Here is an 18,230-nt window from a genome sequence, read left to right as displayed (position 1 = left end):
ATTGATCCACCCCTCTTTCTCTTAGCCAGTACCATGTTGTTTTGATGATTTACTGCTTTAGAGTACAGTATAAGATCTGGTAGTTCACCATCCGTCACAACTTTTTTTTTATTAGTTCCCTTGATATTCTGGATCTTTTGTTCTTCCAGATGAACTTTGTATCTTCCTAGTCCCTCTCTGAACATCAGAGATGTTCAATCAGAAGGTAGTGGATACATATTTTTAAATAAAATTGAACTAAATTACTGCAAATATAGTTTAATCTATCTTTTTATGATTCAGAAGGCATTTTGGGTTTGTATAGTGCCTTAATGCCATCGATCTGAACATATAGGACTGCAGAAACAAAAGACTTAATGAAAAATTTGAATTCTTGAGTAAACTTTTAAAGGAAAGGAGGGATTCTGTGATTCATAGGTGGGGACAGAACATTCCAGTCAAGGGAGGTAACTAATACAAAGACTGGGAAACTGGAGAAAGTGAGTCATTCTATAAGGAACAGTAAAGAGAGTCTTAAGGAAGGTATTATTTTGGTGCTCTTGACCTACCCTAGAGATGGAATTGTGGGAAAATGACAGACTCTCTTTAGTCCTCTAAGTCCTATAGCATGTGTCAGTACTATGTTTATGAAGATGAGCTCTGCTTTACCTGTAAGGTCTGATGACATTTTTTCACATCATCCACCCCCATGCCCAGCAGCCCAATGGGGACATTTTCTCCCTTCCCTGCGTGGGGTAAGGGGTAGAGGCACACCTGGCACTTGGTATGTGGGGGGGGGGGGACCCAGCACTCCATCTCTAAAAGGTTCACCATCACTGGTTTAGGGCAAAGAAATTAGTTGACCACATTCATACATTAAGGAAAATGAGTCTAGTAATATGTGGACTGACTTGAACAGGGAAGAGTATAGAGACAGAAGGGTCTATTATGATCTGTGACAATACTGTAAAGATCAACAACCTTGAAAGGCCAGGGAATTCTGTTCAAGAAATGATCAATAATTCCAGAGGTTTCATGAAAAATCATGCTACTCACCCACTGACAGAGAAATGATAGAATTTATAGGATAGCCTGAGGCATGAATTTTAGGGGACATGGCTAATATGGGGAATTTGTTTTGCTTGACTATATGTATTTTTGTTGGGTTTGTTTTTGTTTTTCTTACTTTCTCAATTGGGGGTAAGGCTGAGGTGAAAGGGAGAGAATTCAAAGCACAAAATAAAATAAAATTGAATTCTTTAATAAGAAAAAGGGAGTCTGTCATATGAGCCAAGAAAGTTCATAATGAAGGTTTCTATCAAGGTGGTGGTAATTGAAACAGACAGAGGGCCTGATGTGAGAAATATTGCATAGTTAAAATCACAGGACTCAAGCAACAAAACAAGAGATGTGAAAGATAATGAGTCAATACCATTTCCTAAGAACCTACTATATATCAGGCGCTGTGCTGGCACAGCACTAATGCTCTGAGTACAAAAGGCTGGGTGAATCTGTTACAGGGAAACAGTGCAATCAGGAAGACTATGTTTTGCGGGGGGATTACAAGTTCACTTCTGGATATCTTTTATGTTGGGACTGGTGGGACATTCAAGAAATATCCTAAAATTAACTGAAGCTCAAGAATAATCCGCAATATCCATTTAAACGGAACCCCTTATTTCCCTCCTATTTCTGTGTAATGGCTTGTGTTGAGAACCACAGGAGGGGAAAGTGAAGAAATTTCCAGGAAATTTTGACTAATTGAGAAATTGGTAACCTTTTACATGAAGTAAATTTAAATGATGCCTCCAGAGCAACCAAGAAGGAATTGCTAAAATATCACTTAAGCCATTCTTTCTCCTGACTGATTATAATTTTAAAAAGCATTTAATTTCTTTCAGAAGTATAATTGCAAGCCATATCATTTTTAAATGCACCATCAAACCTTTGAAAAGTTAAAATAACATGCTGTATCATATACTGTATTACTTACTTATTGATCTTCCTTTGAGAGGATATTTCCGAAGTTTTTCAATTATATCAACAATAATTAAAGAGGCCATAACCAATGACACTGGTAAGTCAGGTAAAGTTTCAGGCAATGCGGATGTTGTACTATTTGAACCACCTTTTTGGACCTGTTTTAAGGGAACCAATGAGAATTATTTAAAGAATTTTCATTCTTCATTGAAATACCTTTTCCCACTATGAAATTGTTTATCTAAAAACCTTTACTAATAGAAAGGGGGATTTCATTTCCCTCCTAGATGAATTAATCACAGATGACAAGTTATTTATTAATTGAAAAAGTGTTTGTATCCAATGATCTTTTCTTAAAGTGTGAAGACCTTCTTTCTCTGAGTGAAGTGGAAGGGGTAACTGATGGAGACATGCAATGGGCAATAAGAAGCAGTAATAGAAACAGGACCCTCATCCTCTGATCTTGTATTTCTCACCATTTAGCACTAGTTAAACATAAATTGCAAAATCTGTAGTTTCAGCATTAGTCAAGCATAAATTTCAGGATCTGTATTATTAATCAGTTACCCATTCTGTATCATCAATCGCTTGTATTGGAACAGTACTGTACTATACTAGGCCACCAGTTTTGTGCCTCATCTGTATTATTAATTATTCACATTGTTCTATGTTTACTTTAGTTCTGAACTGGACTGGGAGATGACAAGCCCCCGGACCCTTATAAATATGCAGACCCTGATCCACAAGGCTATGAAGTTACTATTCCACAGCTGGAGGTGCTACTCCACCACCTATTGGGCTGTACTACTAGCCCCCAATACTACTCTATTAGCCCTCAGGCTAACCCATTAGCCCCAAAGCTAATCCATCAGTCCCAAGCCTATCTGGTTAGCCACCAGACTTGTGTGGGCTAACCTATGACATACCTGCCAGAGGGGGCTGCTTTCCTCCCCCTGTCCACATGTGCCTGAGGACATTTCTCCCATCACCCACCCCTCTGTTCAGCAGCCCAATGGGAGCACTTCCTCCCTCTCCTGTCTGGGGTAAGGCCAGAGGGCTAACATGCAGCAGGAGGATTGAAGTTCTTTCAGTACTCAATCTCTAAAGAGTTTGCCATCCCTGCCCCTAGGCTATTCTATCAACTATTAGGCTATTATACTCTCTTAAAAACCTCTTCTTTGAATAAAATTCTTTCTTACTTCTGGACTCAACAGAATTTGAGCCTCCCGATCTTGGAGCAAGACTCTGCTACCAACTTGGGTGTGATTCTCCCACCACACCACCTCATTAGTTTATGGAAGATGGTCATATTTACAAGTAATCCTTAAAGGCTAATTTCAGTCAGTTGAAAAGCAGATCTAAAAGGAAGGCTAACAAATATCATATCCAGTGACAAGAAGCATGAGGATATTATAAGAAATTAAAAGTCCTTGAAGTACTATAAGTTCTAGATATTCAAGTTACTTTGACAGTACATGTTCCAAATGACTCTCATAGCATAGACTCTTACAGTATCTACTCTTCTCACAAATGTTGTATGTATTTTCAAGAGAGTGTACCCCAGGTTCTTATAAGGGTTAGCTACTGTTCTTACTGTGTCGTTTTAGTAAATAGGAGTTGCCAAGTGCTAATAGTATGCATTAGTTGATTTTTAATGGAGAGCACACCAGTGGGGGCTCATGAGCTATGAGGAGGAAAAGTAGTAATACTAGGAGGAGAAGGAAGAGAGAATGTGGAGTCATAATAGTGGAGTCATAGAAGAGAAGTAGTAAAGGAGGAGGGGTTATAATAGGAGGAAGTAGAAAGAAGAGGAAGACCTCCAAGACCCAAGAGTAAAAGCTGTCCTCTAGGCTTCCAACCTAAAAGTAAAAATACAAGTTGAAGAAGCTGCCCAGGAAAGATGTTACACTTAAAACTGCCTCCTCTGTTTTCAGAACATGTCAGGTATGAGAGGCTACAAGGTTTTGAACTCTTAGTATGAGCGATCACTTAAATCTAGTAAATCAGTTAGTTGTTTGGCATAACGGATAAAGCATTGGACTTGAAGTAAGGCAGACATGGGTTTGAATTCTACCTGTGAGGATTATTTAAGTAATCTTGAGCAAACCCATTAAACTCTCTGAGTCTCAGTTTCTTTGCCAGTAAAATGGCATTAAAGATAACTGTAGGCATCTACTTCAGAGGGTTGTGACACTCAAAGGAAATAAGATTTGTAAAGTGCTTTTCAACTTTGATGATTATAAATATTATTCCAATTCTTTTTTTTTATCTGAAATATATTTTATACCCTGATACTCGGGAAGATTCAAGATTTCTTTGGTGTGAGGACACCTTCCATCACTATAGACAGAACTCTCTCGTTCCTTCATTTTCTGTGAAATTCTTGTCCACATTTTCTATATTTTCCCCATGAGGAAAATATGTGTAATAAAGTCAATAAATCAATATGTCACAATAAAGTCACTATGCTTGGGCATCCAAAATAAGGAAAAAATGATATTGCAAATGAAAACAACACAAAGTGCACAGGATAATTCCAAGGACCAATCAATTTATACCTTACAGAACAGATAATGAAAAATTCCCTTTCTTTTATTAGAAAAGTGAGTGACTAGAAGTGCAATGTTGCATATGCTTTAAGACATTTTTTTGTCAGTGATTTTTCTTGATCTTTCCTTCTTTCTTGGAGTCAAGAAGACCAGTTCAAGTCTGGACTTAGACCTACCAATTTTCTGACCTTGGACAAATCACTTGATTTCTACCTCAGTTTCCTTAAGTATAAAATGAGAACAGTACTTATCTTAAAAGGCTCTTGGAACATCAAATGGATATTTGTAAAGTGCTTAGTATAGTGCTTGGCACATTTTTGCTGCTGTTCAATTGTTTTCCAGTCATGTCTGATCCTCTGTGACCTCACTTGAGATTTTCTTGACAGAGATACTGAAGTGGTTTGTAATTTACTTCTCCAGCTCATTTTACAGATGAGAAAACTGAGGCAAATAGAGTAAAGTTATTTGCCCAGGGTCAAACAGCTGATAAGTGTCTGAGGCTAGATATGAAATCAGGAAGATGAGTCTTCCTCACTCTAGGGCTGATGCTTTATACACTATGGTGCCACCTAGTTTCCTTGCTTGGCACAGAATAAGTGATTAATAAGTTAAGTGCTTATTGCTTCAGCTATATGTCACAAAGGATAGAGTGCTGGGATTGGAGGCAAGAAGACTCATTTTTCTGAGTTCAATCTGGCCTCAGTCGCTTGCCAGCTGTATGATCCTGGGCAAGTCATTTCACTCTGTTTCTCTCTGTTTTTTTCATCTGTAGAATAATTCAAAGAAGGAAATGACAAAGTACTCTAGTATCTCTGCCAAGAAAACTCCAAATGGGGTCACCAAGAATCTGACCTGACTCAAAATAACAACTGACCAATCATAACTGTTCTTCCTTTCTCTCAAAGGATAGTTTGATGAGAAGGACAAAATTAATTACAGGTGAAGAGATAAAAGGCATCAAGGACTTTTTTTAAAAGAAGATCTCAAAGTAAAAGCAAATGAATGAAAAAATAAATATAAGGAGAAGCTAAAGACTTCCTCTTCATCGTTACCCAATGAAAATATCTCTAAGGCAAATGGCAAAAGTTACATGGCAAATCAAAATACTAGTTCAGGTTTGGTGATACCAACAAAGAGTTTAAGACATTCCATAGTGTAGTGGAGAATACACAGATTTGTGAACTAAGAAGCCTGGGTTCTAGTCCTGTTCTCCCACCATCTAGTTGAGTGCAAGTAACAGTGTCTCTGGGTCTTAGTTCTTCAACTGTAAAGCATAAGGCTTGTACTAGAGGGTCCTTCTGAAAGATCCAGATTCTGTCAGAGTATGTATACCTGGAACACATTCAATATAAAGAAATGATCCTAAGGGCAACTAGGTAGTGCAGTGGATAAAATATTGGGTGTGAAGCCAGGGAGAACAAAGTTCAAATTTGTTCTCAGATACTACACAGTCTTGTGACATTGGGCAAACTGTTTAACTGCTATTTTTGCTTCAATTTCCTCAACTGTAAAATGAGGAAAATAACAGTACCTCCCTTCTAGGGTTGTTGTGGGAATCAAGAGAGAATATTATTAAAGCACTTAGCACAGTACTTGCACATATTAGAAGGATATCTCATAAATGTTAGTGATAATGATAATGGCAGTGTGGTATAATGGAAAAAAAAAAGACTCTAGAGTTAGTGACATGCAAGTTCAAATGCCACCTCCTACACTTATGACCTCTGTGATCTTGAGCAAGTCCCTTAACTTCCCCTGGCCTCAGTTTCCTCAACTGAAAAATGAGAAATGTAATTGTTAACTTCCTATAATAACTCTCTTCCAGCTTTAGAACAATGCCCTAGAATTCCCTGCTCATTGGACACAATTCCCATTCATTTTGGTATATACTCCCTCTCCAGTCCTAAGTTTCTATATGGTAGACTTGAGAATATAAAGAAAATTAGGGCTATGAATCCATCTTCCATGTCTTTAACATAGTATCTCCACATCACTGCTTAATGAAATAAACTTTTCTTCTTTCAAGGCCCAAATCAAATGCCAACTTTTCCAAAAAGTCTTCTGTGAGGTATCTTCTTTCATAACCAAAAGCAATGCCTCTTCTTTCTATTTCTTTAAAAAACAAAACAATAACAACAACAACAAAACCTTTACCTTCTGTCTTAGAATCAATACTGTATATCTGTTCCAAGACAGAAGAGAGAAAAGGACTAGGCAATGAGGGGTAAGTGACTTGCCCAGGGTCACACAGCTAGAAAATGTCTGAGGCCTGATTTGAAATCTCTCATCTCTAAGCCTGGCTCTCAGTCCTTTGTATCATCTAGCAGCCTCCTCTGCCTTCCATTTTTTATAACCTTTTATGGTGATATCACTTTAGCTCTAATCATATTCTGCCTTATATCATCTCAATATCTTTTCATCACTATTAGATTTTAAATTCCTTAAGGGATGGGGCAGTATTATGTCTCATATTTCTATCTTCAATGCTCAGCAGGTACTTAATAAGTATATATTGAATGAATGCTGTATGAATTTTGGAAAAATAATCCACAGTACTTAGTGACTCTCTAGACTTACATTCCAGTTTCAGCATTGATCATTTCTGATAAAACTATAGGGCTCCCAAGAGAAACTCAATAGGTTAATATTTATTTATTTTTGCGCATGGTTCAAAGAAAACACTCTTGGTTTTCCACATCTGCCCAGTGATCTTATGAATTTGTCTGGTCTACTTTTTGGAGAGAGAGGCAGCTTTCCCATTATCTGCTGATGATTTAGTTGTTTTTTTCTTTGAATATGTTCAAATAGACAAGAATACTAAGAAGATTCTGCTATTTAACCAGTGTAAGAAAAAGAAAACTCAAAGCAACAAGGAAAATTGTAATCCATCTGATTTAGTAAACAAATCTTGGGGCATTTCCTAAGTACAGTGGGGTTAGGGAACTTGTCCATAATCACAGCACAGACCAGAGAAAGGGCTAGCCATGGAGTCTTAAAGGTCAAAGTTCAAGTCTGGTTTCAGACACTCTCTCTAACTACATGAACCTGAATAAGTATTAATTTCTTTCAAAATCAGTTTCTTTTGACTATCACTTTCATCTGTAAAATGGGAATAATAGCAACTACCTCACAAGGTTATTGCCAAATGTGATACTACATGTAAAATGTTTTACAGATGTTAAAATGCTATGTAAATGCTAAATATTGTTGTAATTATCACTTATTACAATAATTGTTACTGTTGCTCATCACAATAATTGATACTTATCACAATAATTGTTATTGTTACCACAATCATTGATACATATCACAATAATTATTACTTATCACAATAATTGATACTTATCATGATAATTATTGTTACTTATCACAAAATTGATACTTATCACGATAATTGTTATTGTTACTTGTCACAATAATTGATACTTATCACAATAATTGTTATTGTTATTATTATTATCAGAGGTGAGATCTACATCCAGGTCTTCCTAATTCCAAGATCAACAGTCTGAGTACAATGTCCTCTATGCCTCATGTCTTGTTATTTGAGGCAAAAATAAAAATAGAACAAGAATGAAAAATAACAATTGCCTCATTTTTTTTTAAATCAGATTTAACACATATAAATGATTTGGAAAGGAAAGAAGTGAAACAGCTCTTAAAGTAAGAGTTCTTCACTTTGGGCATCAAGAACCTTTTGAAAGTAGTAAAGCTGATAGTAGTCTCAGAATCATATTTGTAAATAATTGAAAAAGATGATAGATTTCAGGTAGAAATCAGTGAAAATACAAATGTCACTTTTTTCCAACCAAATTCAGACTCTCTGAAACCTAATGATGGGACACTTGAAGCAGAGCTTCCGAACATGAAGTGGGGTGAACTTTGAAAAACATTTTGATGATGATGAAAAACATTTGATAAGTATGAAAAACATACTATAAATAGTTTCCTTTGTAATGCTTTGGACTTAATTTTAAGTATTTGAAAACGTTATTATAAAAAGGGGCTCATAGGTTTCACTAGCCTTTCAAAGAGGTTCAAAACACAAAAAAATATTATGAATCCCTGCCTTAGAACGTTTAGTGTTTTCCATCCTGCAGAATGCTGGATTACCTTGAGTATTAGAAGTTTCTAGAAATAAATGCCAGTGAATAAAGGTTATATCTACCTTCATATAGTATATCCCTCCAGTACAGAATGAAAACTTATGTAAAATATATGTATATATAAAAGTTATGAAAAATATAGAGATATATTTTCCACAACTTTTAAGTCCATACTAGGATATGCTATGTGAAGGCATATATAGGCATATTGTGTATAAAAATATATATGTGTAGGTATATATAGTGAATGCATACATATATATATATATATATAAATTAATGTAGCAATTTATTCCTATAAGTCCACGTATCAGAAGATTGCAGTAGGTCTTTAGAAAAAAAATTTTGATGCTAAATTATTTATTCTTAATATTAAGAGGAAGAGCTGCAGGGCTGCTGTTTAATGAACATCCATGATCTTTATTGGAGGATCCAGTATGACAGGGTCTCAATGTAGGGTTTTGCAGCTCTCCTAGAGGGCGTGCTTGTCAAGCATGTACTCTCCAGTCTTAAAAAAGATGGCCATCCCAGGCGCTTGTAGGCAGTGGACAAAGCTGATGAAAATCTTTTTCCCTTTTCTTTTTTCTCTTCCTTCTTTTTGGTGTTCTCCTTCAAGAGGCTTCTCATATATCTTCCTCAATTGCCTGTTTTCTCAAGTCCCACAANGATATATATGTGTAGGTATATATAGTGAATGCATACATATATATATATATATATAAATTAATGTAGCAATTTATTCCTATAAGTCCACGTATCAGAAGATTGCAGTAGGTCTTTAGAAAAAAAATTTTGATGCTAAATTATTTATTCTTAATATTAAGAGGAAGAGCTGCAGGGCTGCTGTTTAATGAACATCCATGATCTTTATTGGAGGATCCAGTATGACAGGGTCTCAATGTAGGGTTTTGCAGCTCTCCTAGAGGGCGTGCTTGTCAAGCATGTACTCTCCAGTCTTAAAAAAGATGGCCATCCCAGGCGCTTGTAGGCAGTGGACAAAGCTGATGAAAATCTTTTTCCCTTTTCTTTTTTCTCTTCCTTCTTTTTGGTGTTCTCCTTCAAGAGGCTTCTCATATATCTTCCTCAATTGCCTGTTTTCTCAAGTCCCACAATGAAATAAATACTCCATGGAGGCCTGGCCTTTGGGACCAGTGAGCCACCTCTCACCCCTTCCCACTGGCCTTGCTGCTCTTCTGACACCCAAAGTTTATTATTTTCATGCTCTCATCCCCTATCTCCAATTCGAACTATAACAAGAAAACCAGTAACCTTTTTTTCTCTACTCAGGGCTTGATTTTTACAGTCAATAAGAGAGGGGCACAGATTAGAGAACCTCAGGCTCCCTCAGTAACATAAGATTTGCTATTACCTAACTTTAAAGCTCTATTGGGAATATTCCACTGATAATGCAGCTAGGAGGAGTCCTGGATTCAGAATTCAAGGATCCACCTTTGAATGCTGACTCCACCAATTACAGTGTAGCTTTAAGCTACCCCTTTCATACTTGTCTGGAAAACAAAGAGGTTCTTAATCTTGGGTGTGTAAACTTTTTTTAGTGTTGATAACTGTACTTCACTATAAATGCTTTCCTTTGTCATGCTACATATTTTATCTTATGTATATCTAAATGGATAAATTTTAATTGATTAAAACTGGATTAAGACTTTTGGAATACCATGTGTAAAAGCATAATTCTGGAAAGGGAACCAGAGGGCTTCACCAAAAAGCCAAAGGAGTCTATGACACATAAAAGTTAAGAACTCCTGGACAAGATGATCTCAATGTCTGTTCCAGATCTAGATTCTACAATCTTGTCCCATAAAGGAAGAAATATAAAAAGGATTTAGATGTAATCTAGGCCAGTGAGAAAGAGCCATGCTGGGGCAACCTGTCTGCCTGGAGTTGAAAGGACCTGGGTTCAAATTTGGCTTCATATACTTTCTAGCTGTGTAGTCCTAGACAAGTCACTGAACACCAATTGCCTAGCCCTTGCTTTTCTTGATTGATACTAAGAAGAACTGGTACTAAGAAAGACTGATACTAAGAAGGTAAGAGTTTTTAAAAAAACAATTAGAAAGAGCACTGAAATTGAGGTTGAAGGATCTTGGTTCAAATTTGGGTGATGCTGACAAATCATCTAACCTCCATGACCCTAGGTGTTTTGTTTTGTAAAAAAACAAATGTGATTAGACTAAATATAGCAAATAGGTACAAAAGTTCCCAATGCGAGGGAACAAGATTAAAATGTAATTTGGAAATGTTTGACAAAATAAAGGAAGCTACAGCATAGAATAATGGGAATTGTGGTTTTCTAAGTCAAAATCTGGCCCTTCTGTTTCTATTGAGTTTGACACCAATGGCCCAGATGACTTCCAAGATCTTTTCCCGATCAAACTGTAATTGGAAGGATTTTAGATCAGATTAGGAAAAGTAGTGTCCAAGGCAATATGGTGAGGGGGACATTGAGGCATAGTCAGAGCCTTGCAGCATCCCTTGGTAAGGTCCATATTCTCCAAGTCCAAAGTTAATCTAGACAAGAAAATCAGCCTTACATACCTCTGTGACTGCTATAGAAAATCCAAAGCATGGGAGTGTTGTGAATATTACACACATCATTAGAGGAGGTCTCCTAGCAAAGAAGAAAATAAGTGAATAAGCAAAAGCAATCATGTACAGGATGACCACTTCCTGTTGCATTTTGCTAATTCAAGAGCAGTTTTTCTAAGAAGTTCCTGTTTCCCTATTTCCATTTCCGAAATGTTTCAAAGTAGGGATGGAAACACACACACACACACACACACACACACACACACACACACACACACACACACAATGTGTTCTAGGAGAAAAAAGTGAAAGATTTCCAAAAAATGAACAAAATAAAATATATAAACATCACCCAGTAGAACTTTCAGCCTTACAATAAAAAATAATAAAAAATAAAAAAGTAAAGTGACATTCACTATTGCCATATTTAATAAACAAGAATCTTGGCCAAGAGTTCAGTAGTTGAGACCAACACAATTGAGGATGATTCTTGTAAGCTCACATGATTTGCTTCTGGCTCAAAAATTGATCTTTGGGGGAAATGTGTATTAATAATAAAATAGCAGATTAAGAACTATTTAAAAGTCAAAAAAACTGGTAAGCCAAAAGAATATTGGATTTGAAGTCAGAAGTTCTAAGTTCAAGTTCCAGATCTGGGTTTGTAGTTATTTGCTTTGCTAGATTACCTTGGCAAATCATGTCATTCCTCTAATCCTAAACTCTTTCAGTTGTTAAATAAACTTAATGATAATTATACTACTGGCTTATAGGGTTGTTGTGAGGGGAAAAAAGCCTTAAAAGCTGCAAATCAACAAGAATTTGATAATCAGCCAATTAACAAGTATTTATTAAGAACTTACTCTATGTCAGGTTGTAGGCTAGGCCCTGAAGATATAAAGATAAATATAAAGAAGATCGGAGATTTGGGTAAGAAAAAGCCTTTTTGGCCAGTTAGCCCAACTCTTTGCCTCCTATAGATTAGAAACTAAAGAAACCCAGGGAAAGGAAGTAATTTATTTGAGATCATGCAGGTATTATACAGTCAACAAGTCAACAATCATCTATTAAGCACCTAATATGTGCCAGGTGCTGTGCTAAGCATGGGGAGCTAGGTGGCACAGTAGATAGAGTACCAGTCCTGGAGTCAGGAAGACATCTTCCTGAGTTCCAATCTGGCCTCCAAGCTATGTGACCTTGGGCAAGTCACTTACTCCTATTTAATTCAGTTTCCTTATCTAAAAAATGAGCTGGAGAAGGAAATGGAGCATCACACTAGTTTTTTTGCCAAAAAAATCCCAAATGGGTTCCCAAGAATCAGACATGATTGAACAATAACAATAACATTGTGCAAATCATTGGAAGTACCAAGGCAAAAAACAGTTGCTGCCCTCAAGAGGCTCACAGTTGAACAGGGGAGGCATTATGCAAGGAAGTATGCCTAAATAAGGCATATACAGAATAAACTGGAGACAATCAACAGAGGATAGAGCCTAGAATTAAAGGGGAATAGGAAAAGTCTTTTTGGAGAGCTGAGATTTTAGCCGAGACTTGAAGAAAGCCAGGAGGCTGAAAGGAGAGAGAGCATTCTGGGCACAAGGGACAACTAGAGAAAGGGCCAGGAGCTGAGAGATGGATTGCCTTGTTCAAGAAACAACAAGGTCAGTGGCACTGGATCACAGAATACTTTGGGGGGAAAGGGGAAGAAGTCTGAAAGAGGTCGGGGCAAGTTGTGAAGGGCTTTGAATGAGGGGAAATTTTATATTTTATGCTGGAAATGATGGAGAACCATTGGAGTTTATTGAGCGGGGAGGAGGGTGACATGGTCAGACAGATGTACTTTCTGAAAATTGCTTTGACAGTTGAATGGAGAGAAACTTGTGTCAGGGAGATTAAACTGCCATCTATTGCAGGACTTAAAGAGATGAGGAACTGCCACACAGATTTAGTAATGTCAGAGTAGAGAAAGGGACATATGTGAGAAGTGTTATGAAGGTAAAATGGATGGTTCCTGGCAACAGATATTGTACTGAAAGAGAGTAAAGAGTCGAGGAGCTTTCAAGCCTGTGTGACTGGGAGGGATAGTCGTGCCCTCAACAATCATAAGGAAATTCAGAAAAGGGAAAGGTTGGGGAGAAAAGGATCAAGGGAGGATAATCAGTTTGTGTTATAGACATGTTAAGTTTAACATCTCTACATGAAATCCAATTTGAAATGTCTAATAGGAAGTTGGAGAGGTGAGAATGGAAGTCAGGAAAGAGATTAGAGATGGATAAATAAATCCGATAACCAGCTGCATAAAGATTATAATTAAATCTATGGGAGCTGATGAGATCACTAAGTGAATGAGGCCACCCCAATATTTCCCCCTTCTGAACTTCCCTATTGCTGCTGAGAAGAAAAGGAAATAGAGGCATCTGTTGTATATGGCATTCTAAAAGAGTGTAGTCACTAAAGAGGAATGGGAAGATAGCTGGAGGAGATGGATGGATCATATGAGGGTTTTTGTTTGTTTTTCGAGGATTGAGGGAGACCTGGGTTTGTTCGTGGTCATTATGAAAGCAGCCAATAGACAGGGGGAGATTGGAGAGCCAAAGCGGTGTGGAGTGGAAACTAGTTCCTCTGATTCCAAATCAATTGCTCTTTGCCCTCTAACCTCTCAAAGTCCCAACTACAAAACTGGGTAAATGTGAAATTTATCAAGAATTTTAGACAAGAATTTTCTTGAATGTGAAGGGGGCACAAAAATCTCCAAGATTTATTTATTGAGCAACTATTAGGATATTGGTGGGGGGAGTACTCTAATTTTGGCAGAGAACCTTTCCATTTAAACTGAAAACCAAAGTGGTTTACTACATTATGAGTTTCAGTTCTCCAAACTTGGCAAACTGTCTGACATCCACATGACTGCACAACCTGTTCCATATGCATGGAAATGTATTCTCTCCTCATCCTCACCTTGAGAATTCCCACCTTCCTTCAAGATTCCACTTAGGAGTCACCTCTTTTCTTATTAGTGCTTCCACAAATTATTTCTTTCTTACTTTTCTGTGTAAAACGTATACCTCGAGTTCTAGTAGAATATAAAGTCTTTGCCTTGTTTATAGTGAGTGCTTGTTCAATTGAATATAATAATAATTATTATTATTGTTATACAGTATTTTTTACAAAGCTCTTAAATTTAGTACCATACTTGATCCTCACAGCAACCATGACAGGCAGATATAATTATTTTCCCCATTTTACACTTAAGGAAATGGTCCAGGAGAAATTAGGTGACTTGTCCAGGGCCACACAAACAGTTTCTGAGGTAGGATTGAATTTGGGTCTTTCTGACTTGAAATCCAGGTGCTCAATCTACCAACAGTACCTAGCTATGAATTCAGTCTACATAAGGGAGTCGTGATTCTCTAAGGGGAAAGGACAGTTAAAGCACTGGGAAAATAATTATTCTTGTTTCCAGTGTGTGTTGTATCCTTTGGCAGCTATTACTTCTGCATCATCCTCATTTATACACCAGAACATTAAGACTAAGACATTTGACTTCCTGTTTATTTCTCCAAGTTCATGATCATACACAAAAGTACTCTATTGTTTCAAGGCAAATGTAATCCTGGGCAGCTTGGTGGTACAGTGGATAGAGTGCTGGGTGTGGAGGCAGAAAAGCTCATCTTCCCGAATTCAAATCTAGCCTCAAATACTTCCTAGCTGCGTGACCCTGGACAAGTCACTGAACCCTGTTTGCCCACAGTTTCTGTGACTGAAAAATAAGAAGGAAATGGCAAAATATACTCCAGTATCTCTGCCAGAGAAATCCCAAAGAGGGCCACAAAGAGTAAGACCATGATTGAAACATGAACACCAACAAATATTACCCAAAGTCATCATGCAAAAGTGACCCTTTTCTTGATTTTATATATTACCCATATACATATGTAAGATGCATATTATATATACATATATATATAAAGTCAAAGCAAAAGAGAGTCTAAGAGGTCACAGAATGGTTAGTAAGAGGCTATCGTGGGTGTTTTATTGTCCTTATAAACACGGAAATATCTTTCCAGCTATAAAGTCTCCAGTCACACCTAGCAATAGCAATGTGAAACTTGAAAATCCCAAGTATACTTCCTGGGATGGTCTTCTGAAACAAACGCTCTATTTAGAGGGCTGTCACAATGTCACTAAAGTCCAAAAGAGGCCTTTTGATCAGAAATGAAAGAAAAGCAAAAGTTGCCGGATCCCTGGCCAAGACAAGAAAGAAATAAAAGACGGCTATTTGAATTTCCTGCCTTCCTACTCTCTTCTGGAAATACCTAACCAGCTGCTTCATGATTGCTGATAAAAGGGAGTCACTGGCCTAAAAATCACTGTGATCTGGAAGTTTCTGAGTCTTTTTATTTTTTTCCAGGAATTTGAGTCAGACACTTACTGGGTGACCCTGGGCAAGTTACTCAACCCTATTTGCCTCAGTTTCTTCATCTGCAAAATGAGCTAGAAAAGGAAATGGCAAATCAGTCCAATATTTTTACCAAGAAAACCCTCAAAGGGGGGTCATGAAGAGTCAGACATGACCGAAAATGACTCAACAACAACAGACCTGTGGTATCATCAGTTTGTGGTGAGGAAGCTCCTTTCCTGATGCAAATTGGTACCTTATCAGCAAATTCTAATGTCAGAGAGTTAACTGGGGCACTGAAGTAAACTGATTTGTCTTCAGTGCCAAAGCCAAAATATGTGAGAGAGAGGGCTTAAAGCTAGAAATTCCTGGATCCAAAGTCAGACTTCCATCCCCTGTACTAGGCTGCCTCTCAACATTTTAATACTATTATTTAGTAGAATCTGCTCAGTCAATTCTCAACTCCAATAAGAAATGAGAGTATTGTCAATTCATGTTCATTCATATTTGTAATGTGTCCTTCTTAGGGAAAAGTTATACTTTAAAAAAAAATCTTTATCTTCTGTTTCTAAATCAATATTAAGTACTGATTCCATAAGACCAGTAAGGGCTAGGCAATGGGGTTTAAGTGACTTGCCCAGGGTTTCATAGCCAGTAGGCGTGTCTCAGGCCAGATTCGAAACCAGGACCTTCCATCTCCAGGCCTCCCTTTCTATCTACTGAGCCACCTAGAAGATGCCTTAGAAATGCTATACTTCCTTAATATGTACTGATTTCAAAATGTTGCTGTAACTGGGTAATAAAAGTAATGTGAATTTTAAAAGAAAGAAAAGACATCACTGAAACATTTAAAGACCCACAGAAAGAGCAGAAGGAAGTTCGTAAGGACACTGACAAAAAGAGTAGTTCTATTGCTACCATTTTAACCTTAATATATACTTTTAAAATGCACATAATAAAAATTCAGTTTCATATACACATTTTTAATGTTTTTTGTATATTGAAATGTTCACATTTGTTGATGTTTAAAATAGTAACAACTGGGGACAGCTGGGTGGCTCAGTGGATTGAGAGCCAGGCTTAGAAATGGGAGATCCTGGGTTTAAATGTGGCCACAGATACTTCCTAGCTGTGTGACCCTGGGCAAGTCACTTAACCCCCATTGCCTAGCCCTTACTGATCTTCTGCTTTGGAACAAATATACAGTATTGATTACAAGAAGGAAGGTAAGGTTTGTTTGTTTGTTTGTTTGTTTGTTTTGTTGTTGTTGTTTTTTAACCCTTAACTTCTGTGTATTAGCTCATAGGTGGAAGAATGGTAAGGGTAGGCAATGGGGGTCAAGTGACTTGCCCAGGGTCACACAGCTGGGAAGTGTCTGAGGCCAGCTTTGAACCCAGGACCTCCCATCTCTAGGACTGACTCTCAATCCACTGAGCTACCCAGCTGCCCCCGTAAGGTTTTTTTTGTTTTGTTTTGTTTTTTTAAAGAAGAAAGAGACAACTAGGTATTTTTCCAACATAACAAACCTTTTCTAAAATTTCAGTAGAATGAACTTTTACTTTGAAAAAAGTAGACAACACTAAATACCTGCTACTACATACTAGGCACTGAGCTAAACCTTTAGGTTGTAAAGAAAGGCAAAAGAACCAATACCCCCAATAACAAATCTTGACTCATAACTTGGTAGAAGCACTCCAAGAGTTTTCCACCCAACCTCCAGTTTCCTGGCAGGATATCATTAAAAAAAAAACAAACAAACCCTTACCTTCTGTCTTAGAATTGGCATAAGTATAGATTCCAAGGTAGGAGACAGGTCAGGGCTAGGGTCATACATCTAGGAAATGGCTGATGCCACATTTGAACCCAGAACCTCCTGTTTATATGCCTGATGCTCTGTCCACTGAGCCACCTACCTGCCCCACTAGTGGAATATCTTACCTGGAAACACTTACCATTGTTTTATTTTGGAGCGGAGATGATGCTTTTTGTGTAGCAGAACTTTTACAGGAACCCAAACCAGCAATGCCACCAATGCCACGTAAGCTATGGAAATGGACACGACAAGCCAATAAAACGTCTTCTCATTGGAATTCTTTGTCCTTTGGTAGGCAAAGGCAAACTGTTCTGCCACCACGAGTGTTGGGACACAAAAAGCAGCAAATTCTAAGACTTCATAAACCAAGAGTTTGATTAATTTTCCGGAGACCATTCTGAAACAGGCACCTCTTAGAAGAAAAAGCTTTTCCTCTAGATAATCAGTAATACATATAGAGATACTGTTCTGAACTATGGTCACGTTCTTTGCTAGGGTGCATACACACCACTGATTTTTTATTCTTTTATTGACCTTTATAGGGTTCAATGATCTCACTACTTAACCACAAGGTATCTATGAAAGTGATTGCCAAGATTACTTACCTATGAGTCGCGTAAGGCATGATTTTTGCACAGTATTCTTTTGTATTGGTCAAAAATATTTATTAGCACTTATTATTACTGTTAAATAGTATGGTATCTATAAATAAAACTTACCAAGTTCTTAGGACAATAATTAGCTATCCCACACAAATGTCTTTTGTTTGTTTGTTTTTTTTAATTTTGTGGATTTTATTTTTTTTTACATTTTAACATTTAATAATATTTATTTTTTAGAAAAGTTAACATGGTTACATG

The 18,230-nt window shown here is 37.2% G+C and overlaps 1 protein-coding gene across 1 annotated transcript; it reads right to left on the bottom strand.

Moving 5' to 3' along the window:
• Positions 1-271: 271 nt before the first annotated feature.
• Positions 272-17,766, bottom strand: TMEM236 (transmembrane protein 236). Its single transcript, XM_044678924.1, has 4 exons — positions 17,510-17,766; positions 11,171-11,243; positions 1,973-2,117; positions 272-336 (listed from the first exon to the last, which is right to left on the bottom strand). The coding sequence occupies exons 1-4, from the start codon at positions 17,764-17,766 to the stop codon at positions 272-274; spliced, it is 540 nt and encodes a 179-aa protein (XP_044534859.1).
• Positions 17,767-18,230: the final 464 nt, after the last annotated feature.

The sequence above is a fragment of the Gracilinanus agilis genome, chromosome 5, assembly GCF_016433145.1.
Source record: "Gracilinanus agilis isolate LMUSP501 chromosome 5, AgileGrace, whole genome shotgun sequence".
Classification (NCBI taxonomy): Eukaryota; Metazoa; Chordata; class Mammalia; order Didelphimorphia; family Didelphidae; genus Gracilinanus; species Gracilinanus agilis.
This window is presented reverse-complemented; position numbering and strand designations above follow the sequence as displayed.